General features: G+C 46.1%; 1 protein-coding gene across 4 annotated transcripts in view; it reads left to right on the top strand.

Annotated features, from left to right (window-relative positions):
* Positions 1-26,748, top strand: part of G2 (protein) — a 276,275-nt gene that overhangs the window by 147,294 nt on the left and 102,233 nt on the right. For 2 of the 4 annotated variants that reach the window (XM_087645743.1, NM_001437728.1), the window contains 7 exon segments: positions 5,758-6,102; positions 8,699-9,310; positions 11,620-11,735; positions 15,840-16,059; positions 16,843-16,976; positions 24,248-24,410; positions 26,462-26,521. In XM_087645743.1, the coding sequence (XP_087501869.1) occupies positions 5,758-6,102; positions 8,699-9,310; positions 11,620-11,735; positions 15,840-16,059; positions 16,843-16,976; positions 24,248-24,410; positions 26,462-26,521 (1,650 nt within the window). 4 annotated transcript variants of the gene reach the window in all.

Here is a 26,748-nt window from a genome sequence, read left to right as displayed (position 1 = left end):
TTGACCCATTTGTTGACCGGCCGCTTCATGCTTGTGGTGTTTAATTTTACAGTTCTTCATAGATTTGAAATGCACTATCCAATGTAACAGTCATGGATCTAGACTGAAGCCCGGCTGGCTCACGATCCTCTGTAAGCTGTCTGTCCACCTGGCTGATAATTCTCTTTGCTGTGTAGAGCTTTTCAATCTCATGTAATCGTATTTACCAATTCTTGAACTATTTCCGGTGCTACTTGGAGTTCTGGGCAGGTAGTTCTTGCCTATGTCTAATTAACTTTTTGTTATTTTCCTGAGATTTACTACTACTACTACTACTACTACTACTACTACTACTACTACTACTACTACTACTACTTCTACTACTACTACTATTTGTTTTTTTTTTTCATGACAAGGTTTCACTTTTTTTAGCCTTGGCTATCCTGGAACTGACTCTGTAAACCAGGCTGGCCTTGAACTCACAAAGATCCACCTGCCTCTGCCTCCCAAGGGCTGGGATTAAAGGTGTGTGCCACTACCATCTGGCTATTTTCATTTTTTAAACCAATCTCTCTCTCTCTGTCTGTCTGTCTCTCTCTCTCTCTTGCGCACGCGCACGTGAACACACACAGACACAGACACAGACACACACACACACACACACACACACACACACACACACACGTATGTAACTACCCACAGAAGTCAGAAGAGAACATAAAAATATCTGTTGGAACTGGAGTTGCAGGCAGTTGTGGCCACCCAGTGTGGATGCTGAAGAACTGAACTTGGGTTCTCTGAAAGAGCATCATGTGCTCTTGATTAAGAAGCCATCACTCCAGCCTCCTCACTCATTTCTTATGATGCAACCTATGGTGCTGTTCTCACTGAGGAGGAGGAAATGGGTAGCAGAGGGAGAATGGTTAGAAGGCTCGGAACTATGGGCTCTGTCCTTCTGTGTAATAGGCAACTGGCACATGGTCTATAACTTACAGATACATGTAATGTGTATGTGAATTTCCGTGTATGAAATACCTTTTGGGTTAAGAATGGCAAAATTTTTACTGCAGGCTGAGATTTTGTTTTGCTATCTTAAATTTCTCCAGGCTCATAATGAACTTCAGTCAGCTCCTCCTACACAGAAAGTAAATTATTTTTAAAGTGAGTTTCCCCACGATCACCTCTGCATAAGGAAGTTTTGAACACAGATAAGCCTGTATGTTTACTCCCAATGTGTCTTAATTTGCTAGTAATTTCAGCTAGGTGACATGTCTCTGAAACACTGTTCTCTGCAGTTCTTCACCCCGATCATCTTTTAAGAGGGTATCGGTATTGCTAATCGGTGAGGGCTTCTCCCTCAGCTTTATGTATGTCATTAGAGTCTTTTTGTTTAAGTTTCTACTTTCTGAAGTCAACAGTGCTTGAGAAATATCCAACACACATTGCCAGGGTTGAATACTGAAAAATCAGTTGAATTAAAATAGTCAACATTTGGAAACAGCAAGATGGCATAAAAAAAGATTGCCACCAAACCAGATGGCTCAAGTTTGATTCTCAGGACCCACATAGTAGGACAGAAATGATGCCCAAAATTTATCTTTTGATCTCTATGTGCCTGCATGCACACACTGTTGATTCAAGTCGTCAGGGTTGGTGTCACCTGCCTTCATCTGCTGAGACATGTCACTGGCCCGCAGAGTGATCTCCAGGGTATATTCCTTCAACATTAAATGTCTTAGCCAGAAGCCACACCTGTTGTTTTGTTTATAACTCATTACTGGGAACTCATCACACGGTGCCCAGCCAGTCATTGTGGTATTTTAAGAAGTGCATTCATGAAGCTTCATGATTTCATGTGCTCAGAAGGTATGGATAGTATTAATGAGTGTCACACGGGAGCCCAGCAGATGTCACCTCTTAAAACCATTCGTAGTTTATTCCCTTCCCCATTGGGAATTGTGTGGGAGAATAAAGACTCCACTGGGAAACCTGGATTCTAGTCAGAAGAAACAAATCCACTCGAGGACATCATTCTTCACTTTAGCCTGGGGTTTTCATCAGCCTCCTCTGGTTCTGGTTAGTGAACCCCATGTTTCCTCCTAGTAGCCGTTCCTCTCCGTTTGCAGCACGTCTGTGAGAGCACATCTTGCTAAAAGCAAATGCTGCCTGGCCCAAGCATCCTTCTTAGATACCAGCTATGTCTTTGAAACAAGACGAGTTTGTTTTGACTCTGGAATCTGACCAACGGCTGAATCTGTTTTAATAAGAGCACACATGGATCCTATCACCTGACAACCAAATCATTAAGAAAGACTTTAAAAACATAACTGTAAAATAACAAACCATAAAACTATCTTAGATATATGTTCTGTTCAACCATGTGCATCACAACAGGGTTAGATGCAAACACCCCACAGGCTCTGTGGGAGATAACATGGCTGGGGAGTGGGGAAGGTGAAAGCCATACCATGTGCCTTCTATGTGAGACTGCCTTCAAGAAGTCATGTGTGTTAACACTGAGGCACAATTTCCACTGAATACCATGAGGCAGGTCCCAAGAAGAGTGGGGACCGCAGTAGAGTGCTATGTAGACATAAGTGTCCTGAAGCCGTATGCCTCCCATTGTCCATCGAAGGTGGCTTTGCCTAGCTGAGGTCATAGGGAATGTGGGGTCCTGCAGGTAGAGGCCCAAGAGCTCTGATGTGGCTCTAAGGAGTCAGTCAGGCTTTTGAGGATGGCTTACTCAGAAGACATTGGGTTCCTTACAAAATGTAACAGTCCCATTGCGGATGCTGGGAAGGGTGGGTTTATACCTGGCAAACCCTTAAAATCACTTGAGGCCACTTTCTTATATCTGAATCTCAACTATGGGAAAAAGCTAAAAACAAGAACACAGGACCAGAGAGATGGCTCAGAAATTAGGAGAACTTGCTGCTCTTCCAAAGGACCAGTGTTCAATTCCTAGTACCCACATGGTGGCTAAGAACCATCTGTAACTCCAGTTCTAGGGAATCAGACACCTTCTTCTATGGGTACCAGATAGGCATGTGGTATGGACAGACACATGCAAGCAAAATACCCACATATATATAAGATAAAAATAAAATATTTTAAGATTTTTATTAATAAAAAAAGAAAACCACAAGAGCACAGAGTATCTAAAGGAAAGCTGTCCATGTGTTCTTATTTAGGGCGAAAGATGGCGTCTACCCTTCCTTTTCCAAGTTGCACAACAGGGAACTGGAAAGACCATTTCAGAAGACAATTACAGCTCAGCTTTTGTCATGGAAAGACGGTTACGCATTCGAAAAGCTTTCCTATCATAAGACTTTCTCCAGTCGTTACTTTTTTTGGTTGACAGATTACAGTCCCTGAGAAAAGCAACTGGAGATGCAGCCTAGCTCTGGGAGGGAGGACCCCTCATGCCGACTTCTTTTCACTCTTCCAGCAGAGGGCACCCCAAAGACTTCTCAACAGACGGACAAATGGAGACCTCTCAGCCTATGTTCCTCTCTGCATTTGACTCTGGCTTGTGTCCAGCTGACAGAAATATAACCACAGCTGGCTTGCTGTTACACAAAGCTAAGCCTTACCGTGTTCAGGATGGACGTCCTCAGCAACATACTTGATCCTGTTAGATCTCTCTGAGCTCATCTTCTAAATAGGACAGGGCATTGTGAATGTTAATGAGGTAAAATCTAGAACACACACAGAAGTGTGGCTGGGAGGTAAGCAACTGATAAAGGTTGATGTTGACAACTGATCTTGTATTTTGGTCAGCTTAGAGACAACCATCTTGGTAAATGTTGTCTTGGGTTTGGAAACTTCAAAAACTCTTTTGACCTTTCTTTGTCCCCTCTGTGGTCTGCAGCTCCTCGTACATTAAACAAGCAAGCCCGGCTGTAATCAGAGCTTTTTTGTTTCTCAATTTTCTGCACAGCCAGCCAGGCCCACCACCTCCGTGGGTTTATTTGCTCTCTGCACAGTAGCTGGGAGGCGTAGCTTGGCTGTGTCTGTTGTCCTTATGTATGCAACAGAGGCCAGAGACACAGGCCCAACTCTGGATGGCTGAAGATGTATATCAACCAGACCTGAATTCCTAATAAATGCTTTCTATCAAAGGGCTCTAATGTTTTCACAAAGAGTGTAGAAATCAGTACAAGTATCATTCCTTTCATTTAAAACTCTTAAAGCACTAGAGTCCGAGGAGACTACTCAGTTGGTAGAGTCCTTGCCCCTGAAACAGAAGGAACTAATTGAGTTTGATCTCCAGAGGCCAGTAAAAAGCTAAGCACACTGGTCCATGCTTGTAATCCCAGCATGTGGGTACGTGGAGACAGGAGAATTGATCTCTGGGGCTCTCTAGCTAGTCAGCCCAGCTTACATGGCAAGTTCTAGGTCCTAGTGAGAGATCTTGTCTTAAAGAATTGTGGATGGCTCTTGAGAAACAAATGGCACCCAAGAGTGGTGTCTGGCCTCCACATGCACGACTATCCTTACACACCCACATGCATGGATACTCTTACACACACACACACACACACAAACACACATGGACACACACATACACACACGCATACACACACGCACACACACACGCATACACACACATACACACACATCCATCCACACACACCCATACACACACACATACATACACACACACCCATACACTCACATACATACACACACATACATACACACACATACACGCGTGCACACACACATACACACGCGCGCACCCATACACACACACACACACGTGCACACATACACACCACGTGGGGGTGTGGCTGGGTAGTCAGAAGAGAAATATTAGCTAAGAACATTAGAACATTTAGCTACTTTTTGTACCATCAACCCAGAGGAGCCAGGAAGGGGTCATCATAGAGCAGGACATGTGCCATCTTCCATGCCCCCCTTTCCTGCTGTGTGTCAATCACTCCTAACCTGTCAATCTCTCCTCACCTCCCGGCTGTGTCAATCACTTTTACCTATCAATCCCTCCTCACCTTCCTGCTGGGCGTCAGACATTGTGCTGACAGTTCTGGTCTCAGCAGGTGCTTCTGGTGACACCAGGTCTTTTGAGAGGCGTCTCCTGTCATAGGTGGAATATGAATGATTTTTCTTTTGGAAATAACCTAATGTGAAAGAAATCCCTTCTGCTCCTTGACACAGCATGAACAAAGAACCAGGAATCCTTTTAAATCCAAGCGAAATACACTTTATCGAAGCCATTTATCCTTGAGATATTTCCTTGAATATATTTTTCTCATTCGTGAAGAACAGTCCTCCTTCGGTACTGTGCACCCTGGGTTCTTGGGTCATGTCTATTTTGGTATCATTTGCTAGCTGCAGGCAGTCACATCTTTCTGATTTTCATACTCTTAAGCCTAATAAGTAATAGAAAAACAATTTAAATACACAAATGTCTCCCATAATGTTGTTCAAAAATCCCTTCATCAACCAGGCGTGGTGGAACAGGCATTGCTCTCAGCCGTGGGAGGGAGAAGCAGGTGAATATCTGTGACTTACATAGTGAAACTCAGTGTCAAAATATTCCATCATCAAAGACTAATTTCTATAGCACGGCCCCGTGGGTTTCCTGCAACACCCTTGGACTAACTTAGTTCCTTGTTTAATCGCTTCACGGAGGTTCTGTGACGAGTGGAGAGATTGGGCCAGGCAGGGCCTGTCTTGCCTGCTCCTGGTCTCCAGGTCCTGGTCATTGCAGCTGCATCCTGATCCCCCGTCTCACGTGGATGCTTCCTTTCACAGGGGCAGACAATCTACAGACACATGTCACTCCGACCTCAGAGTCCTTTCCCCTTGGGAAATTGTTACCAATTTCACCAACATGGCCTTTCTTGGAAGTCAAGTCTTCCTCAGCAGCGGACAGAATCAAGAATGTGCTGGGACAGCCTCCTGACAACACAACCTTGACACAGCTATCCCAGACACCTCTGCCCAAGGCACACCGTAAGACCAGGGCTCATGTGGACTTCTCCTCATCCCTTTACCAAGGAAGTGGACATAGCGCCTCCCTGGATCTTGCCAAGGACCCCACTGAGACTCTGGTCCAAACAAGGCCTGAAGGGGGAAGAGAAGCAGCGGACATGTCAGGTTTGCCTCGCACCAGCATGCTCCCCCCATTACCTACAGCCCCATCAGCCACCTCGAGTGCTATCTCCCCATCACAGCCCTTGGTAGGGATGCCGTCCCTTTCGAAGCATCCGTTGAGGTCAGACAGCTTTCTATTTCTCCCTCCACCACCATCATCTTCATTGGTCCCCGATTCACTGCATTCCATCACCCCTCCTAAGCCTGTAGAACGTCCCACCAAAGTGCCTTTGTTTCCCCAAACGACACCAGCTGACTCCTCTTCAGGTCAGAGCCCAGTTCATGCCCTAAACCCATTTTTTCATAAAACAAACCTCTTCTCATCCAGAAATGCCCATACTTTCATAGGTATCCCTCGTCTAGACTTTTCTACATCCTTAACAAAGCAGTACTCTAAGCTGTCCCCATCAGAGAATCCCCGCTTAGCAGCTTCCTCAACTCCTGGGGTTCTGAGCTCCATTGCAGAACTGGACCACCTGTCTCTCCCTTCCCTAGCCCCTGGAGGCCTTCCAGGTGGAACCTCCTCGTGGTCCATGTTGGAAGAGGCTTCAAGTCCTGTATCCACCCAGCCAGTCCACACAGCGGGGCCTGTCAGAGGGCACAGTGCAGTATCATTTCCCATTTATCTGCGCACAGCGGCAGCAAGCCATGAGGCCTGGGCCCCACGCTTCCAGACTGCAGAGTCAGTGATGACCAGCAGAGAGCTAGCCCCTGTTCCTCCTACAAATAGTTCTGCCAACTGGCCACATTTGTCAGAAGTGCCAGAGAATTCCAGAAAGCCCACACTCTCCCCAGAAAACAAACCTTCCTCTTTGGTACCTCCTCCTCCTCAGCCGCTCACTACACTCAGTCAAGGGCAAGTGGTCCATTCTGAGGCAGCTTCTGCATCACCACAGAAGGGGGCAGGTGCCCCTCCCTCCCCGCTTACTGTCCTCCAGCCCAGTAAGGATCAGGCCCATCCAGCCCCTGCACCAGAGGCACCCACGTCCCAGGAAGATGACCGTGACGAGTACCTTCCCGATGCAGCCACACACCTCCTCTCAAGCAAACTTCCTGATCTTCCCCCTACGATTTGGACATTTCCTCAGCAAAAGGAGGACAAGACAGCAGCCATTTTCTGGACAAATGAAAAGGCAAACGGGACAGTTTCTCTGTGGGCTCTTCCAACTAAAGAGGCTCCTAGTCGTCGTGCAGTGAATGACTCCACCTCTGATTTTAACACAGGTCGTATGTCACCTCTCATCATGACAGCACTAAGAACAGACCTCTCTCCTCCAGGGTCATTTCCATCACCCATGCCCACCACACAGGCCCCTTCTCCCGGCGTTTCCAGCACCAAGCTGGGGACTCTCGCAGCTGTCACAAGCCGGTCAGAGTTGCCAGCTTCAGCTTCCAAACAGGTGACAGCACTTTCCTCCTCCACCGGTGTCCATGATTTCCCAACAATGGGAGGCACAAGAAAGCCAGCAGCCACAGATGTTTTCCAGGGCTTTCTTTCAGCAGAAACTGCACCGCTCGCCACACAGTCATCGATATCTGACTTGCAGCAGCAGACGAATCACGATGTAAACACTCATACAATTAACTCCCCACACTGGGAACCTCATCCAGCTTCGGCGGCTCTTCCCAGTGGTACGACTTCAGCTGCCAATGCATTACAGCCTCAGAATTTCAAAGAGATTTCTGGACAGCTGGTGGCCGCAGACGGCTTTAACCTCCAGACTGCAGCCCTCAGTCCCCGTCCCAGTCAGCCTCCTCAACCGTCAGAAGAAGCTGCAGTCGAAAGCCACACAGACCTCCGGCTCGCAGGCAAGCATGCCGGAGACTTTGACCCAGAAATGGTTCATTACCACGCATCTACAAGCCAACATCCTATGTCACAGCTGCCCATCCGGCCAGCCCATCCTTTTTGGCCGACCTGGCCGAGTTTAGCTTCTGCAGCTAGCTTGCACCAAATGCTTTCAGACGGAACAGACACAGGACCACAAATTTCCAGTGACATCTACCTATCGCCAGGGGAAAGCGGCTCCCCACAATTCCAGAGTGTCCTGGAAGACCGCTCATCTACAGCCTCACCTTCCGTATCAACCGGTGCCTTTTCCAGGACCCCTTCCAAAGTGCTGCGAACCTCTCGGCGCCCCAAGAAATGGACAGGTGCAGCCACTAACACGGGTAGTTTGTTTCCTGGTACCCAGAAAACAGGTATGACTGCTTTTCCGGCCAGAGCATCTTCAAGCTCCACACAGATGCCCAGCTTTGCTTTGAAGCAGCCTGCCTCTCCCCTCGTTCAGTAGTGAGGTACAGCTCCAGACAGGCATGCCGCCGACCCACCCTGCCTACCTGATTTTTTTTTTAAGTATTCGAAATGTTTGTCTTTGTTATCAGCAGTCATGGCTTTGCTGTGAGCGGCCTTCTCATTATGGCTAACTGACTTAACGGACCTAAAGCTGTTTCCCTGAGTTCTCTGCAAGCCCAGAGTGCAGAGACTTCTTACACTAGCAAGCTCATAAGTGACATTCCTTCAACATTCCTTTATCATCCAGGCAGTGGCGTGTGCAGCCCGGTCCAATGACAAACTTTCCCTTTTCTCTCTTTGCAGTGGAAACCTCAGTGTCCTCCAAGGGAGAACTGTCAGCCACCGTAGCAGCAGCCGCCACCACCACACTGTTTCTGAGGAAATCAAGTCCAGCGCCACTGTCTGCAGCCCTTACTGCTAAGGGCACTGGCGGTGGCGGCAGCTTAGCCAAGAGCAGTCTGACCACTGCTCTAGCTAAAAATGTCACCAACAAGGCAGCACCAGGCCCAAAGGTGACAGCAGGGACAGTCCACACAGCCTTCCCATTCACACCAACCTACATGCTTGCCCGGACAGCACACAGCCTGAGCACTCACACAGCCATGCAAGGGGCCTCAGGCTCTGTGTCAGGCCTGTTGTCCACAACACACCTCCCCAAGAAGCCCCAAGCCATGCACACTGGCCTCCCTAATCCTACCAGGCCAGACACACCCAGAGCATCCACACCCCGCCCACTGACAATCACAGCCGCGCTGACGTCCCTTACAGCATCCGTAAAGGCCACTAGACTGCCTTCTTTGCAGACAGGAAACACAGATGCTGCTTTTCCGGCTGTGTCTACTGCAATGGTCACAACTGGCAGGATGGCATCCAACTTGGACTGTCAGATGTCCCACAAGTTCCTCGTGAAGACAGGTGAGAGGTCACTGTCTTATTGTTCTGAGGACAAAGGAGCAGTCCTGACACAGAGATGTGATAGAAAGAGTTCTCTTAGATCAGTGCGTGTCAATCAGGAGCGCTCTCGCCCTCCCTTTCCAAGAGGCATTTGGCCTTGTCTGGAGACAAGGTAGTTGTCACGCTTGGGGAGGGGAGTATTACTTGAAACTTGTAGGCACCTAGAATTATGTTTCATATTCCCCAATGCTCAGTCTGCACAGTAATGACCATCTGCAGTTGGAGAAAACCTCAATTGCTGAAGTGCTTAACACGAGGACTGGAGTTAACCTCGTTGACTCTGTGTTTTTAAAAAGCCAAGCCTGATAGTTTATAACTCCAGAGCTGGGGAGAGGAGAAACAGGCAGATCCCTGGGATCACTGGCCAGTCAGTCTAGCCTACCTGATGAGCTGCAGAGAGACCCTGTCTGAAAAAACAAGGTGAGTAGTACCTGAGGAATAACCTGGAGTTGTCCTCTGGTCTCCACATACAAGGATATACATAGACACACAACTGAATACATACATGCATCTGCACTCAGATGAGTGTGTGTATGTGCATGCACACTCATGTGCACATATGCACACGCACACACACACACACACACACACACACACACAAGGTGGGAAGACAGACACAGCCTAATCCATATGCCAAGGTTGAGAAACCTTGACTTTCAGGAAGTGTCAGAGAAGGGGAACATTGGATGACATGGATTCTAGCCCCAGGATTGGTTCTGACATCAGAAGTGCCCAGGAAACCTGCAAGTACTCCAGTGGGTCAGGGAATACCAGACCGCAGCGTGTTTTGTCTGTGAAGTACACCAGGGATGTCTGGCACGAATAAACAATGCAATTCACTTAACACAAAATCTTGGGATGTGCTGCACCCCTCAGAAAGGATTTCCTAATCAGCAGATGCCATGCTGACTGCTAACTCACACAGGAGGAAGCTAGGATTTCTTTTGATGTCAGGTGATTCCTTTGGGGCAGGTGACGCTGGAGCTATGAGCAAAGAGGGGTTGCTCTCTCCTTTGCCCCACTTCCCGGTTGCAGCAAGTCTAGCATTCATAGAGTGCTTCCAATAGTGTAGCAGTGTTTTCTATAAAAAGCATTAGACAAATTATTTGAAAGAGCACGCCAGTGTTGAGTGCTCATGTCCCGCCTTCCTCCTCGCCCCACAAAGAAAGGAAATTATATCTGGAGACATATCTTATTCTAAAATGGGAATCATGAAACTAGGCACTGCAGAAAATACAGTATCTCTTTCTGTTTCTTGAAATTATGCCATCTGGGTTTTTATCTCCCACTCCCCTCTCCAGATCCTTACCTTCTCCCAGCCCCGCTCCATTCAGAAACACCCTCTCGCCTCCTCTCCCTTGCTCTGGCACTAACCACAGCTGACCATGGTGACCAGACACCAGTTCTTTCCACTCTTACTCCTGAATGTGCGTCCCCCCACTGCCACCTGCCTAGTGACTTCTGTCACCATCATTTACTTAAATTTCTGCAACCCTTTACACATCTGTCTTCATGCCTGTCTTCTTTAATCTATTTGCCAACCCGTAGTCAAAAGAATATTCTAGAATGCATGACTTTGTTTTAAATCCCTTATTTTCCCTCTCCCTTAGAACCAAACTAAACATGTACACTGACAAGATTGCCCCCCCCATGCCTTTCCACTTGGCACTCCTGGATCTGGGAGTGCGTGTGGGGAGCGGTCAGCCTCCCCCAGCCCTTGCCTAGCTGACTGCTGTTGCCCTTTGGTACTCATTGGAAACATCAATGCCCATGGGAACCTTCCCCGACCCAGCCTTTTCCAAAAGCCCTGGCAGAACTCCGAAGTCCTTCTAATAATATCTATTAAATTCTGTCACTGATGCCATTTGCATCCTCACCTAAGAGGTAGACCTGTCCCTTCTGGATTCAGGGTTGATTAGAGCTGTAGAATCCAGCTCAGGGACCGTCTCTAAGTACATTGTCAATGGATGATGTTACAGAAATGCGTTTGCACGCTGACTCAGTGGGGACCAGGCATACAGAGACTGGTCCTCAAGGTCAGAGGCAGCATGGGTTAGAATGCCACCAGCATACCAACTCTTTGGCATTAGAACGCCATAAATGGCCTGGGCCTTAATTAGGGCCCACAGTCACTTTTCCCAGCCTGTCACCTGACTGGTGGACCTTTGCTCACTCAGCTGTACTCTGGATTTGATGGACATGAGGCTGAGGAGAGGGGAGTACTGCTTGTTTATTGTGCGGTTCATTCTTGCTTCTCTTTCGTCCCACAGTTTTCTTCCTAACTCAGAGGAGAATACAGAGCAGTGAGTCCTTGAAGCTTGGTGTAACCAAAGGGCTCACACAAGCATTGCGGAAGGCTTTCCACCAGAATGACGTCTCCGCTCACGTAAGCTGCTTGCATTTTAACTCCAACTCAGCTCACACAACTCTTAGGTCCAGAGTAGGAGTAGATATTTTCCTCCTTTGTACATGCTACACCCACACGTGCCAAAAGAGGAATCTTGTCATTTTGGCTGGTAACATCTTGTGGCTGGAGGAATAGGTCATTTCAAGAGGAAAATCTGAGACTAATTACCTTCTATTACTTTTATACTTCAAAAAATTGTCCCATCATCCCACTGTTAGAGGGAAATTTAGTATCTGTACAAGGTGCCCATCACTGTTTTGCTTTTGTTTTCTCTTTATCGTTAGCACAATTATAAATAGTATTTATTTCTGGACATGTCACAGGTATAATAAAGCCAGGTAGACATTGCATGCTTATAATCCCAGAACATGAAAGGCTGAGACGGGGGGATTGACCCAAATTTGTGGCTACCTTGGGCTACAGACTAAGATTCTGTCTCCAAAAACCTAACCCCGAAACCGTTACTACTACTACTAACAACAACAACAAAAGCCCAACTTACTCAGATCTGTAAGAAGAGTTCTGCTCGCTTGGTGTGCCAGCAGCAGACAGGGAAGTAAACATTTTTCCCTCCAAACACTTTCATGCCAAGTACTGCCTAATAACTGCTGGCTGGTTTCAATGGCACAGCCAAGTAATGGAGGCATTGTTTTTCAGTCTTTTGGGTTCATCCCAAGTAAATGCAACTGGCAGCCAGCGAGCTCCCTTTTGTACCACTTAAACATATCATCTGGCTTCCTCTTTTGATGGCCTGGGTGACAGCTGCATTCAGGCTAGGGGTCCCACCCCACCCATCACACAGAGGACCAGAGATGAAGTTCTGGCACATCCTCTATTGGTCATTGTCAGTCTCTCTTTTATGATTCTAAAAAAAGAAACTGAGCGGAAGAAGGAAGGGAGAGGAGGGAAAAGCACTCTTCACTGGGTGATCCCTCCCCCGGAGACAGCAACATTTTAAACTCAAAAGTTGAGCATGTAACGGCTCCCCTTCGTCTGCGTGGTATGGCTTCCACTGAACCGCAGCCATTTTCCAACGACCTCTGTAGCTCTGGCCTTTCCTGCACATGATCGTGGGCCACTGCAACAGCCACTACTCCTTAAAAATACCCGGTGCGCTTTGTCAACTTAGCACATTTCTTTTGATACTTTTGTAGTAGCACAACGCAGTCAACACAGTACAATTAATCGGTAAATCGAATCATTTGCCATGAATAAATGGTAATGGCTAAAGTGAGAAGAGTGGGTGCAAACAGCCTCCTAAGCTCCAGTGAGCTGCCGCTGCCCGCACAAGACCAGGAGGCGGAGCTTGGCAGCCCCCCTGCTCAGTCACTGGTTGATTTTTTTTGTTTGTTTTTAAAGGCTTAGAAATGTATTAAAAGCAAATGGTCCCTGCACCAAGGCTTGCACTTTGAAGTAATTAGAAGGGCTGGGCGTTCCCAGCCTGCTCTCTGGGTGGGTTGTTGTTCTTTGGGGCCACGTTCATGTTCCGACTTGAAGCTCCCTGGTTAGTCGTTTTTAGAAAAGATGGAGAACATACATTGGAAGGACCAAATTGCACCCATTATGTAGCAAAATCAGTTTTCTTGGCTTCTTTGAAAAATTATTTGTGACCAGGGGCCTCGTGCACATTAAGGAAATGGTTTTCCCCTAGCCTGTCCCCCTAGTCTTACGGGAGATCCCTGATGCAGATGCAGGGATCGGGAAAGTATGCAGGGTTTAAAATAGCGTCACACAGAAATCCGGTTTCACACAGAAATCCACGGGAGATGGATGGCGGTGCTGTCATATCCATTGCCCGTGAATTTAAAGTGTCAGTGTAAAGCATGGTTTAGATGGTAGACTGTATGTGACTTGTGCCTTATGACAGTGAATAACAGACGGGAGGCTGGAGATCCACTTAGAGGTAGAGCTCTTGTCTACCATGCACAGAGCGCCCCCTCAATGCATACACACTGTACATACAAATACACACACGAACGCCAACACATATGTGCACACACAAGTGTGACCCACTCATCCATAGAGGGAAATGAGGAGATTACCAAGCAGCACCCACTCTGCTTCCATACATTTGTATGAATATGCATGTATATTTTTACATGTATATAAATATATATACACAAAATATGTGCTCTTGGATAAACATGATTGAAAGAAGATATACCTTGCAGATGGTTAATACCTGAGGCAATCATCATTCTTTTTTCAAAAGTCTAATTTTATGACAAACATCACATTTAATATTTTAAAAAACAAACCCCACATTTAAAACTATAAACATACATCAACAAAGCAAAATGCAGTGAGAATGTTTTTTTTTATTGGATATTTTAATTTACATTTCAAATGTTATTCCCTTTCCCGGTTTCCCAGCCATAAGCCCCCTATCCCATCCCCTTCCCCTCTCCAACCACCCCCCTATTCTAACCCCACGACATTCCCTTACACTGGGGGGGTCCAGCCTTGGCAGGACCAAGGGCTTCTCCTCTCATTGATGCCCAACAAGGCCATCCTCTGCTACATATGCAGCTGGAGCCCTGGGCCTGTCCATGTGTGCTCTTTGAGTAGGGGTTTAGTCCCTGGGAGTTCTGGTTGGTTGGTATTGTTGTTCTTTTTTTTTTTTTTGGTTCTTTTTTTTCGGAGCTGGGGACTGAACCCAGGGCCTTGTGCTTCCTAGGTAAGCGCTCTACCACTGAGCTAAATCCCCAGCCCCTGGTATTGTTGTTCTTATGGGGTTACAAGCCCCTTCAACTCTTTTAATCCTTTCTCTAATTCCTCCAATGGGGACCCTGTTCTCAGTTCAATGGTTGGCTGCTAGCATCCGCCTCTGTATTTGTCATGCTCTGGCAGAGCCTCTCAGGAGACAGCTATATCAGGCTCCTGTCAGCATGTACTTCTTGGCTTCATGAATATTGTCTAGTTTTGGTGGCTGTATGTGTATGGACTGTATTCCCAGGTGGGGCAGGCTCTGAATGGCCAGTCCTTCGAGAATGAGCTCTAAAGCTTCAAAATCTGTCCACTTCGAGAGAGAGAGAGAGGGCTCAGACCATCGATGTCTCTTAAGATTCACCAGGGAGAGAGCCCTCTGATTCATCCCCACCTTGGCCTTGAACCAGTAGCTAAGGCAGGAATGGAGCAGAGTCTGAAGGCCTCCTCCCTGCTTCAAGGGGCAGACTCCACTTTAGTTACATTGTGGCCCATCCCCAGAAGGTGCCTTGTTTATCATCTCTGCCTTCTGCCTCCCAGGAGTGGGGAGATGTAACTTTTCCTACCAGCATTCTGTTCCTTTGTCATCCCTTCTGCCCGCTGTCCCCTCTCTGACTTTTTGGTGATAGTGCTATTGGATCATATTCAAAACACTTAAGGACTCCAAAACCAGGTTCAGCTGTATCTCACCCGGGTCTGATATGATGTGGGGGTGGGGCGCTCTGCCGCTTCAACCCTAGGTTACTGCAGAGCATTTCTATGGCCACTTTGGTCCCAAATAAGTGATTCTGAGGCCTGGTGGGTTGTTTATCACTATGCTGGGCAGGTTCTGAGCTAGTCTAACCATCTATGTTGCCTACTTCCCAGCCATGTGGTCCTTTACCTGTATCTGGCTTGCTCTGGTCCATGTGTCCTCAGGGCAAATCCTCCTGCTCCAACCACAGGATCTCCAGGCCTTCTCTCTTCCTTTCCTTCCTCTCTCTTCCTTCCTCCCCCTCCCTCTCCTCTTCTTCTTCTCCTTCCCCCTCCCCCTCCCCCTCTCTCCCCTGATCAGAAGTCCTGCCCTAATTTTTTCTCCTGCCCAGCTATTGACTGTTCACCACATTATTAACCAATCGGAGGTACTGGGAAACACTCTTTACATATAAATCAGTATCTGAATGCACAGTACAGAAAACCATCCCCCACCATGAGTTTTGTTCTCTCGTATTGTGATACTTTGGACCTCACATGTGCACCTTATGGGGTCGTTAGGGTAGTTGTTTGATGGGAACGTCTAGTCTCCCTAAGTAACAGCTGTGGCTCGGAGAACACAGAGAAGAACCTAAAATACTGTGGAAATAAACAATGAGTTCTGGGGGTCCATTTGTTTTGTAGGTGGACATTCTGGAATATTCTCATAATGTCACAGTTGGCTATTATGCTACCAAAGGGAGGCTGGTGTATTTGCCGGCTGTGGTGATGGACGTGCTGGGTGTGTATGGAGTCAGCAACGTCACGGCCGATCTGAAGCAGCACGCTCCCAACTTACAGTCTGTGGCAGTGCTTGCCTCCCCGTGGAAGCCCCAGCCTGCAGGTGCCTTCCAGCTGAAGACAGGCAAGTCACTCAAAGGGAAGGGTCCCATCATTCCGGGACCAGACAAGCAGATCTCTGTTTAAAAGTCCCACTGCTGGCGGCTTCTCCACTTCTGCAGTCCTCACACCGTCAAACACGCCTGCTCACCAGATGTCCAAGTCTCCCGCCTAAAGGCTGCACGCCTGACTTTCTCAGATTCCTCCCCCCATAGAGGCTTTCCTTCCAGTCTACATGCTTATGCATCGCAGCACAGAATACCGTGTTTCCCCATTTCTTATCAGTGCCTACTTCTAAGAGTTGCGTGCCTGTAAAACCTACAGTCTGGAGATGACAGGTTTTGGTTGTTATTGATGTGTTCCCCCAACAAAGGCTTTGACATCTTTCTCTCAATTTCCCTTGTAATTTCTGATTTGCAAAGTTTGTAAACCACAAGAGTGGAGAAGCCACTGCAGTGGGTGGGAACCGGCAGCTCAGTGATGGAGGACAATTGGCGGTCACCATCCACAGAAATAGATGACACTGTTTGTCATCTTTGAGCAGATGTCTGCATAGTCTCATGGGGTAAAGTCATGACATCCTTTGTGTTGGAGAGAGCGTTGGGTTCAGTCATGCTTTTAATTATTCTCTGCTATAAATCATCTTAAAGAGGCACGTTCAAAGTATAATTAAAGCTTGTCTGGTTTTTCTGTTTATTTGCTTAATTTCTGTAACCTAAAAATCATGTCGTTTTGTATATTGGCTGCTATTAAATCTGAGGAACTAAGACAGAGCATTGCCAAGTGCTGAACCTCGGTTCTTCTTCAGTGCTGCAGTTTGTAAGCCAGTCAGACAACATCCAGTCCTGCAGGTTTGCCCAGACAATGGAGCAGAGGCTGCAGAAGGCATTCCAGGATGCAGAGAGGAAGGTCCTCGGCACCAGGAGCAACCTGACAGTTCAGGTAGGGGGCAGGGGCATCGGGCTGCGAAGACAGACAGCCATAGTGCACATGTTGACCAGGAATGATATGGGTCCCCCCTTCTAAACTGTCATATGCATATGTAAGTTTGTACTTTGGGCAGGTACTATAGACAGTAGTGGCATTGGCGAGGGTGGCTGAAATCGGGCTGTGGCAGGTAGGATTCCATGTTACCATAATTCAGGGATTAATGTTTGCTTTTTATATGTAATGCTTCCTCCAGTCTTTCTATTGAGTTTATTATTAAAGAATTAAACCCGAGTATACTTTATAAGATGAATCAGTGTGTGTGTGTGTGTGTGTGTGTGTGTGTGTGTGTGGCAAATGTGGAGTTCAGAGCACAGAGAATGAGACCAGAACCAAGGTAAATAAGTTGCCCTTGGCCTTCAGCCTGTTTTGAACTGGTTATGGTTCAGCAGATGAAATGTAAGGAACAAAGCTTCCTTAGAAAAGACAAGAACAGGAGATTTGACCACTGCAACTAGATTTGAGATGCTCTCCAACATGTTGGAAGCCTTCAAAATGAATTGAATGAATTATGTTATCAATCCCATTTCACAATTGGCCTTCCAACACGTGGGCCTCAGGAATCAAGCTCAGACTGCCATGCCTAGAGGTAGGTAGCTCCATTTGCTGAGTCATCGTAGGGCCTGTGAATTGATTTTAAATCACCAATTCCATTGTGATTTTCTGTGATTAGCTGTTGTGTGATTTTCACTGGGCTAGTTCCAAATTTCAACACACAAAAAAAAATGATCATGACATGCATACAAAAACACCCATGAAAGACTCACTCTCGGCCAGCTAATATGCTCAGTATTTTACAAATATTCTTCTGTGTAATAATCAGACATTCTCTGAGATGTCTTCTCCATTTCATTCAGGTGAGAAATGAGAGAGGGATTATGACACTCCCAGAAGTCACATACACCATGCTATACCAGCACTGACAGTGTAGAAAGGTGTCCCCGAGCCCTTGGCAAGTACACAAAACTTTCCCAGGGAAATCCAGCTCCCGGTACTCCTGGCTAACAGAGTGAACACCACCAAAAGTCTCTCTCAGACCCGTGTGTGTGTGTGTGTGTGTGTGTGTGTGTGTGTGTGTGAGAGAGAGAGAGAGAGAGAGAGAGAGAGAGAGAGAGAGAGAGAGAGAGAGAGAGAGAGAGAGAGAGAGAGAGAGAGAGAGAGAGAGAGAGAGACTAAGATCTCAGTAAGGACAGACACTTCCTAATAATATTCATCCAGCGCCAAAATTCTCTAATTAATGCTACTGTTCTGTGTCTGTTTTGACTACTGAACTAAAACCTTTGCAATTAGACAAGGGGCTTTTGAATTTGACATTTAGCATAAGTGAATTATCAAGAAAGCCAATACAATGTAGAGAGCACATAATCTAATTTGCAGGAGCAGCTTTCCTTTTCTAGACTCAGGCGAAGTGGATTGGGGAGAGTATCATTAGCACTCGGTGGCTAGGATCTCGTTGTGACTCGGCTCTCATTAGTCTAAGATCTAACAATGTGCCACAGATTTAAGATTTATGCAAGCAGTGTGACTCAGTTCTTGTGGGAAATCTTTTTCTTCAGGGTTACATCTCTGGTCTTAGCAGGTATGTGAACCTAGGTGGTTCTTGGTGCAGAATGCACTTTAAGATATTTCTTGAGTGCCTGCTGTTTATTAGATACTGGGAGACCAGAACCAAGATAAATAAGTTGCCCTTGGCCTTCAGCCTGTTTTGAACTGGTTATGGTTCAGCAGATGAAATGTAAGGAACAAAGCTTCCTTAGAAAAGACTAGAACAGGTGATTTGACCATTGCAACCTGATTTGAGATGCTCCCCAACATGTTGGAAGCCTTCAAAATGAATTGAATGAATTATGTTATCAATCCCATTTCACAATTGGCCTTGGTCATTATGAGATAATGTCACTGGATTTAACACCCCTTTCTTGGTCCCTGTATCATCACAGATAACATCATATTCACCATCTTCCTGGGATCATGAAACTATGACTTCCAAATTGATGTTTTTGAAACACTTTTACATTTCATTATATTAAATAGACTTTGTATGGTACTTTGAATACTTTGTGAAATAAAAAGATGTAAATATCAGAGTCATTGGAAAAGCGACTTTAGAAAAAGCATTAGGAGCTAGATTACAGTTGACTCCATGAGGGTTGTAACAGCATCAAGCTTATGAGACATAGGCAAACCTCCACTGAGGAGGTCACAGCTTATTGGCTGGAAGCACAACTGGATCCAGCTGCGTCAACATTGTCTTCAGGAAGTTCTCTGTTCATCTTTTGGCTTGACTTCCTCCAGCCCCCTCCTCCTTTAAGATTTATTTGTTTTTAGTCTACTGTATGTATGCTTTGCCACCTGTATGTATGTGTACCACATGCAAACAGTGCCCATGGAGGCCAGACGACAGTCTCCAATCTTCTAGGACTTGGGTTACAGATGACTGTAAGATACCATGCAGGTGCTTGGGAAACAAACCCAGGTTACCTGGAAAGCAGCAAATGCTCTCCACTACCGAGCTGTCTCTCCTACCCCTGCACACTTCTTACCTGTGCTGAGTGATCCTTGGTGCGTCCAGATTTATCTCACTCTTATGGCTTATGGTCTTATGAAACCGAAGAGCCTTTAAATTTTTATTTGCTTGTTTGTTTATTGGTGTCATTGCAGTCCAGACCCTGGGGCTGGCTCTCATTGGCCCACTGTGCCCACTTCTGGATTGATAACTGTGGCCGTGGAAATGAGATATCCTGGGCAACATGGTCTGGCACAGATGCCCGCTGTTGAAATGTGAGAAGGAAGAGCTGTACCCAAAGTACATGGACAAAGAGGAGAAGGGAGGTGACCTCCTAGGGACCGTGGTGCTACTGTCATAGAAGGAGAAAGATAGTAGCGCCAAGTGTCCTGTGGTCTAATGAGCTAATGAACCAGAATGAGTGAGCGAAGACGTGAGGCGAGAGGTTTCATAAAAAGGCATGGCTGGGTTTGCTACAGAAGATACGAAGGCATGAGAATGGAGCTGTGTTTATTGCTTGAAAATCTTACGCTTTAGAGATCCTAATATTTCTCAATGGGGATTATGGATTGAATCTGATACCTACCAAAATTCCATTCTGAGGCAGACAGGAGGATTGCTGTAAATGCAGGGCAGTGTTGCTTGCATAGCAAGCTCAAGACCAGCCAGGGTACATAGTCCTCTCTCAGAAAACGGAGAAGGGAGGGGCAGGGACTAGAGAGAATGCTTGCTGCTTTTACAGAAGACCTAAGTTCAGTTCCCTGTACTCACATCAGACAGCTCACAGTCACCTGCAACTCCAGCTCCAGGGTTCTGACACACTGTTCTGGCCTCTGTGGGCATCCTGGTACATGCATGTGTATGTACACACACACACACACACACACACACACACACACACACACACACACACACACACATCTTTTAAGAAAGATTTAAAAAAAACCAGTGATGGTTTTAAAGACAGAAACTGAGAAATCTCTCCTGAAGTTCAAATATAGTCCCAAAAGACCTTGAACAACAAAAGCAGTCTTGACAAAGAATGAATTTTGTGTCACACTTTCTTGTTTCTAAAGTTTATTTTTAAAAAAGCCAACATAACCAAAACAGTGTGCTCTCAACTGTATGACAGACATCGAGACCAATGGCCAGAAAAGAAAAAAACCCACTTGTATAGAACGAAACGATTTTTACCAAGGGTGGACTATGAGGAGATTGGTAATCTTTTTAATAGTGGATATCCACATTACAGAGGAGGAAGTTGAAGCTATACCTAACATCAGCGACCACAATCTCTCAAAGTCTATCATCAAAGACATGCATGTAAGAACTAAAGCCAAAGGGACCAGAGTGTACAGGGAAGAACTCATAGGCCTGTGTGTGTTGGACACCCCCAGAAAAACCACAGAGCCAAGAGAAACAAACACATTGGATGCCCTCAAAAACAAGAACTTCGGGGTTGGGGATTTAGCTCAGTGGTAGAGCGCTTGCCTAGCATGCGCAAGGCCCTGGGTTCGGTCCCCAGCTCTGGAAAACAAAAACAAAAAACAACAACAACAACAACAAAACCAAGAACTTCAAAAGACACTAATAACAGAATGAGAGATACCACAGAATTGTGAGTCTTCTATCTGCTAAGTGACTAATATCTAGAACCAGAAACTTAAAGACACAGAAAGAACTGTCGTGTATCCATTAAAAAGACATGAATGGGGAAAGAGGCCTGGGATGGTGCTGTGTTTGCTTAGTGTACATAATGTCCTGGGTTTGAACTATGTCACCACAAGGAGAGAAGGGGGTGGGACAATAAAAAGGGTTTGACCCAACAATCATGACACACCATTTTAGATTTCTTAGGATGATCATTCTCTAAAACAAAGCAAAAACCCTAGAAGAGTATGAATTGTGAGGGCCTGGAGAAGTTAGGAACCTCGTGTATAGCCAGAGGGATGTGGGAGGGATAGCCACTGTGCAAAACAGGACCATGGTTCCTTAGCAACCTAAACATGCAGTTACAATGTTACCCAGCAGCTCCATGTCCATCTGCATATGAAAAGGAATTGAAAACATGAGCTAGGAACTAAAATAGGTGTCTCTATCCTGGTCACGGTGGCCAGAAGCCAAAAGCAAGCCGCCTACCTATCAATGGACGCATGAAAGCGAATGTAGTCTACACATACGGCAGAGTGCTGCTCAGCCTTCAGACAGGAAGGTCATTCGGGTGCCCACTGCAGCACAAGTGGCACTGAAGTCATCGTGCTAAGTGAAGTAAGCCAGTCACAGAAGCAAAAATATAGAATGGTTTCTTGTCTGCCAGATAACTAGAGTTGTAGAATAATCAGTAATCTAAGCTACAAGATCAACCTAGGACTAAAAGGATGGAGAAGCTGGGAGTTGTTTAATGGGTAACACTTGGGGGCAGAGAGAAAGTTCTGAAGATGGGTGTCCCTGATCATTGGCGAAAAAGGCAAATCTACTTAATGCTGATGAACTATGTTTTTAAAATGGCTAAAATATTAAACTCTGTGACATATATGCATATGAAAAACAACAAAAAGGCATGACTGACCTGATGGAATATAGGATGTATGCATGTATGTGTGTATATGACTGTAGATATATGTAGACATATATATATATATATATGCATACATACATATTTGTATATTACCAGCTTTATGTGTTCCCTGTTGGTCTAGGGAGATTTAGTGCTATTGAAAGGTGATAAGAATTCAGAAATTTTCATAATAGAGGAAAAGATAAAGAGGTCTTATTAAGATTTGTTTTTATTATTTATTTGTGTGGTGAGTGCATGTGTGTGTGTGTGTGTGCATGTGGGTGCCCTAGGCAACCAGAAGAGGGCACTGGATTTCCGTTTGCTAGAGTTATAGGTGGTTGTGAGTCACCTGATCTGGGCGCTGAGGGCCAAACTCGGGTCCTCTGAATGAGCAGCGAGTTCCTTTAGCTCTTAACCACCAAGCCTTCTCTCTAGTCCCTAGTGAACTCTTTTGAATTGTCAGAAAGAGCTCTTTTCTGAGCACTTGGGGACAGAGGTCTGAAATGCATTCCAGAACTACTTTCTGGGAGGAGAGTAAGAGCTGAGCAGAAATGGTCACTGGGTTGCCCTCAATCAAGGGATTGTGGCTTTTGGTTGGAGAATTGAGAGACAGCTGCCTCATGTGGGCACAGTAGACGGCAAAAGTGGAGAAGCTATTCCGAGCAGCTTTCTCAACGTCGAGACTGGGCAGACCTTCAGAGATAATGACTCAGTAAGCCAGGAGGGAAGATGGTGCTCAGGGGGCCTTGAGAGTCCTATAGCCTCAGCTGAATGTGCAGGCAGGGGCAGTACGGTACCTGGGCCCTGGTGCCACAGAAGGGGCAGCCTGGCATCTGTGGTCTGACCTCCCTTCCTCTCTCCCATGCCCACTCAGCTCCCATTATCTAACACTATTAGACAAAAAAAAAAAAAAAAAAAAAAAAACAAAACATTGGATAGTCCTTAAGGGCTAGCCTACAGGATACCCTCAGTGACAAGAAGATCTGGAGAGAACGGGCACCCCACTGCACACAGCCCAGTACACCGCACACACGGCCCAGCAAAAGCTCCCTGCCAGGCCCAGGGATTTTTCTCCTGCTCACGTTCTTCAAATGTTTGAGATATTTTTATCCATGCATTGACCCAGAAAACCTCATCTCCCCCCAGCAACTAAAAGATGTGGATGAGAAGAAACCCATACCGTCTTATAGAACTTTCCCCTCATAATCCACACCAATTAATGGGTCACGAAAGAAAGCAACTGCTCTACAAAGGATTTATTTTCTATTTCTGAATTCCTGTTACGCCCGTATTCAGTCTCCCTGCTCAAAACACCAGGTGCACATCCTTCTGAAGTGAAAGCTCCCAGAACATCTGACTGCTGGACTCTCGTTGGTATCTGTACTTTATCCTTCCAGAATTGTAAGTCATTTGAGACACTTTAGTGTAGAAAAGACACACTAGTAGTGAAAAGCTGGAAGTCAAGACTACTTGGGTTAAATCCTGACTGCTACTATCCTAGTTCGGGTTTTATGGTTGTGAAGAGACACTGTAACCAAGGCAACTCTTACAGAAGAAAACATTTAATCGGGGCTGGCTTACAGTTTCAGAGGTTTAGTCCATTACCACCACAGCAGGAAGCATAGCATTGTGCAGGACGACACGGTGCTGGAGGAGCCAAGAGCTCTACCTCTTGATCCAAAGGCAGCCAGAGGGAGACTGGAATTCCACACTGGGTGGACCTTAAGCATAAGGACACTTGAAGCCCACCCCCACAGTGACACACTTCCTTCAACAAGACCACACCTCCTAATAGTGCTACTCCTCATGGGCCAAACATTGAAATGTGAGTCTACAGGGGCCAAACCTATTCAAACCACTAGTTACGGATAAGCTCTATGACCTTGGGCAAGCCCCTTCCTCATTCATCAAAGGCAGTCAAAAACGGACACTCCTCCCAGGGTTAGCCCAAGATGGAGATGAGGTGTCCATAGGCCAGTGCCTGGCATGCTCCTGCAATCTGTAAACAATGACTTGCTATTCTTTTTTCCTCCTTGCTGTCTCCCCACTGCCCTTCCATCACAACCCACGACTTCTGTTGAAACATCCGTTCCTCGGCCTCCATGACACAGACCCTCACCTTATTTGGCCTGTCTCCTTCCCCTTTGCTCCTGTGTCATTCAGATCGTGAGCACGTCCAATGCCTCCCAAGCCGTCACACTGGTGTATGCTGTGGGCAATCAGAGCTCCTTCCTCAACGGCACCATGGCCAGCAGCCTCCTTAGCCAGCTCTCAGCTGAGCTGGTAGGATTCTACCTCACCTACCCTCCACTCACCATCGCTGAACGTGAGTACGTGCGCGCCACAGCCTCATGCAGAAGGGCCCTGTGGGTTCTCCTGGGGATCTTTCTCCTCAAAGTAGAAGAACCTTTGTTGGGCTACATTGTATTATCGTGAGCAACTGAGAATACAACAAGTGGGGAGTGAACTGACAAAAAGTTCACTGCAAGAAAGCCCTGATGCTTACAATAAGTCTGTCAGGCAGGTGTAAAACTAGAAGAGAAAATTGAAGCCCCCACCAATGCGAGTTTTCCCAGGACATCCACTCTCCCACAGCTAACAGGGCTGCATTGGGACCTGTGCTCTAAGCACGGCCTTTCAGGTTGCCATGGTTTTCTCTTCCAAGTGTTCCTAGACTTTCAGGTCCAGCTGGCTACAGACTTTGTAATCGAGTCGTGACTTCACTTGAAGTCCCCATAGTCTGAGACCTTGGCTCTCTCTAATGCTTGTTATGTAATCCTCATTACTGCATGGTCAACATAGACTTTGAAGATAGTGCAGCCCACATTTGTCACTAGACACTTGCTGGTACTCAAAGGAACTGCTGGTCTGTCCTCTAAAATTTAATCATTACATTTCACAAGGTCACTGGCAAAGATTTCCTTTTAAAATATACCTATTAGCCAATGCATTTCATAGTTTCTTTCTGTAGTTCTTTTGATACTATAAATAAATGAGATTCTATGTGTGCATCTGTATGTGTGTATGTGTTTGTGTATGCGTGTATCTATACATATGTGTATATGTGTGTGTATGTGTGTATACATGTATGTATGTGTGTATATCTGTGTGTGTTTGTGTATGTGTGTATCTATATATGTGTGTATATGTGTGTATACATGTGTGTATACATGTATGTATGTGTGTGTATCTGTGTGTTTATGTGTGTGTGCATGTAGAAGATGCACTTGTTGCCTAGCAGCTACTGAGTAGTTTTTGAATGTGTTTACTGGAAAGATCTTATAAATTTTTAGGCAGCAAGGATGACTCTGGACTTTATAAGATTATGTCAGCCAGGCAGTGGTGGCACACGCCTTCAATCCCAGCACTTGGGAAGTAAAGACAGGCAGATCTCTGAGTTCCAGGCCAGTCTGGTCTGTAGAGTAAGTTCTAGAACAGCTAGGGACTACACAGAGAAACCCTGTCTTGGAAAACAATCAATGTCATAAAAGATAGCAGGATGTCATGGGGCAGCAGGCGCAGGAGTTCCTTTCACCAGCTTGGTATTCTGATAATAGTCACAGTTAAGTTGATCTGAGCAGTAGGGGTTGCGGAAATGGCTCAGTTGGTAAAGTGCTTGCTGTGTAAGTTTGAGACTCTATGTTTGTTTTTAAAAATCTGGTGAGGTGCTCATAGCTGTAACACAGGTGCTGGGCACAAGAGGACCCATCCCTGAGAGCTCACTGGGCAGGCATGCTAGTCAAATCAACAAACCCAAGATTCAGTGAGGATTCTTGTCTCAGATGGTAAGTTGGAGAGCAATCGAGGAAGACACTCGCTATCACCCTCTGGAGTGCACATACATGTGTACATGTACACACATGTACACACAAACACAAGGAATTTATTGAGCACTGGCTATATGTCAGGCACTGTACAATGTCCGTTACATGTGTGAATTCTCACAGTCACCATGCAGGTAAAGCAAGAGGATAAGTTCTCCCAACATGGAGTACCACGTGTAAGCCCTTAGCACTGGAAAGATCCCTTTCAGAGATAGCCATTCCTTATGACCTTCATGGTGCTAGATAATCTCCACAGAGGAAGCCCCGCTAGGACAGGCTGCAACTGTGGGTGTTGATGGCAAGGCATCTCCATTTAAAAGGTGTGGAGGGGAAGCTTCAAAGAGACAAACTCACGAATCTGCGCTCCCTGTACAAGTTATCCCTTTCCTGAGTCACTTTTCTATATGAGGTAGTTTGACCTGTGCACCTCAGAGTTCTCAGAAATGGCAGTGTAGGGCCTGGCTACTTGCCAGCTTGTCACTCCTGTTTCCCTTGATATGTCTACTCATAAAACCTATCAAAGAAGTTTGATGTGTTTTTTAATTTATTTTAGCACTGGAATATCCCAACCTTGACACATCAGAAACAACCAGAGACTACTGGGTCATCACAGGTAACCTGTTAATTTTATAATTCCCTCTTCGTAGCATCACAGCTTTGTCTAAAATGGTGCTATTTGGTGACAGGATCTGCAGCTTTGGTCCTTCTGTGGGGCCAGAAGGGAATGGGGAATCAAGGAAAGGATCCTAAAGATGATTACTGATAAATAATTCAAAACCAACTGTCCCCTCTTCAGCCTTTCACACTCAGCAGCACCAGTGTGTGACGTCTGGGACATGT

This window comes from Rattus norvegicus, chromosome 3 (assembly GCF_021556685.1).
Source record: "Rattus norvegicus strain SHRSP/BbbUtx chromosome 3, alternate assembly SHRSP_T2T, whole genome shotgun sequence".
In the NCBI taxonomy this organism is placed as follows: Eukaryota; Metazoa; Chordata; class Mammalia; order Rodentia; family Muridae; genus Rattus; species Rattus norvegicus.
The sequence above is the reverse complement of the archived record's forward strand: the minus strand, read 5'-3'. Positions and strand labels throughout refer to the sequence as shown.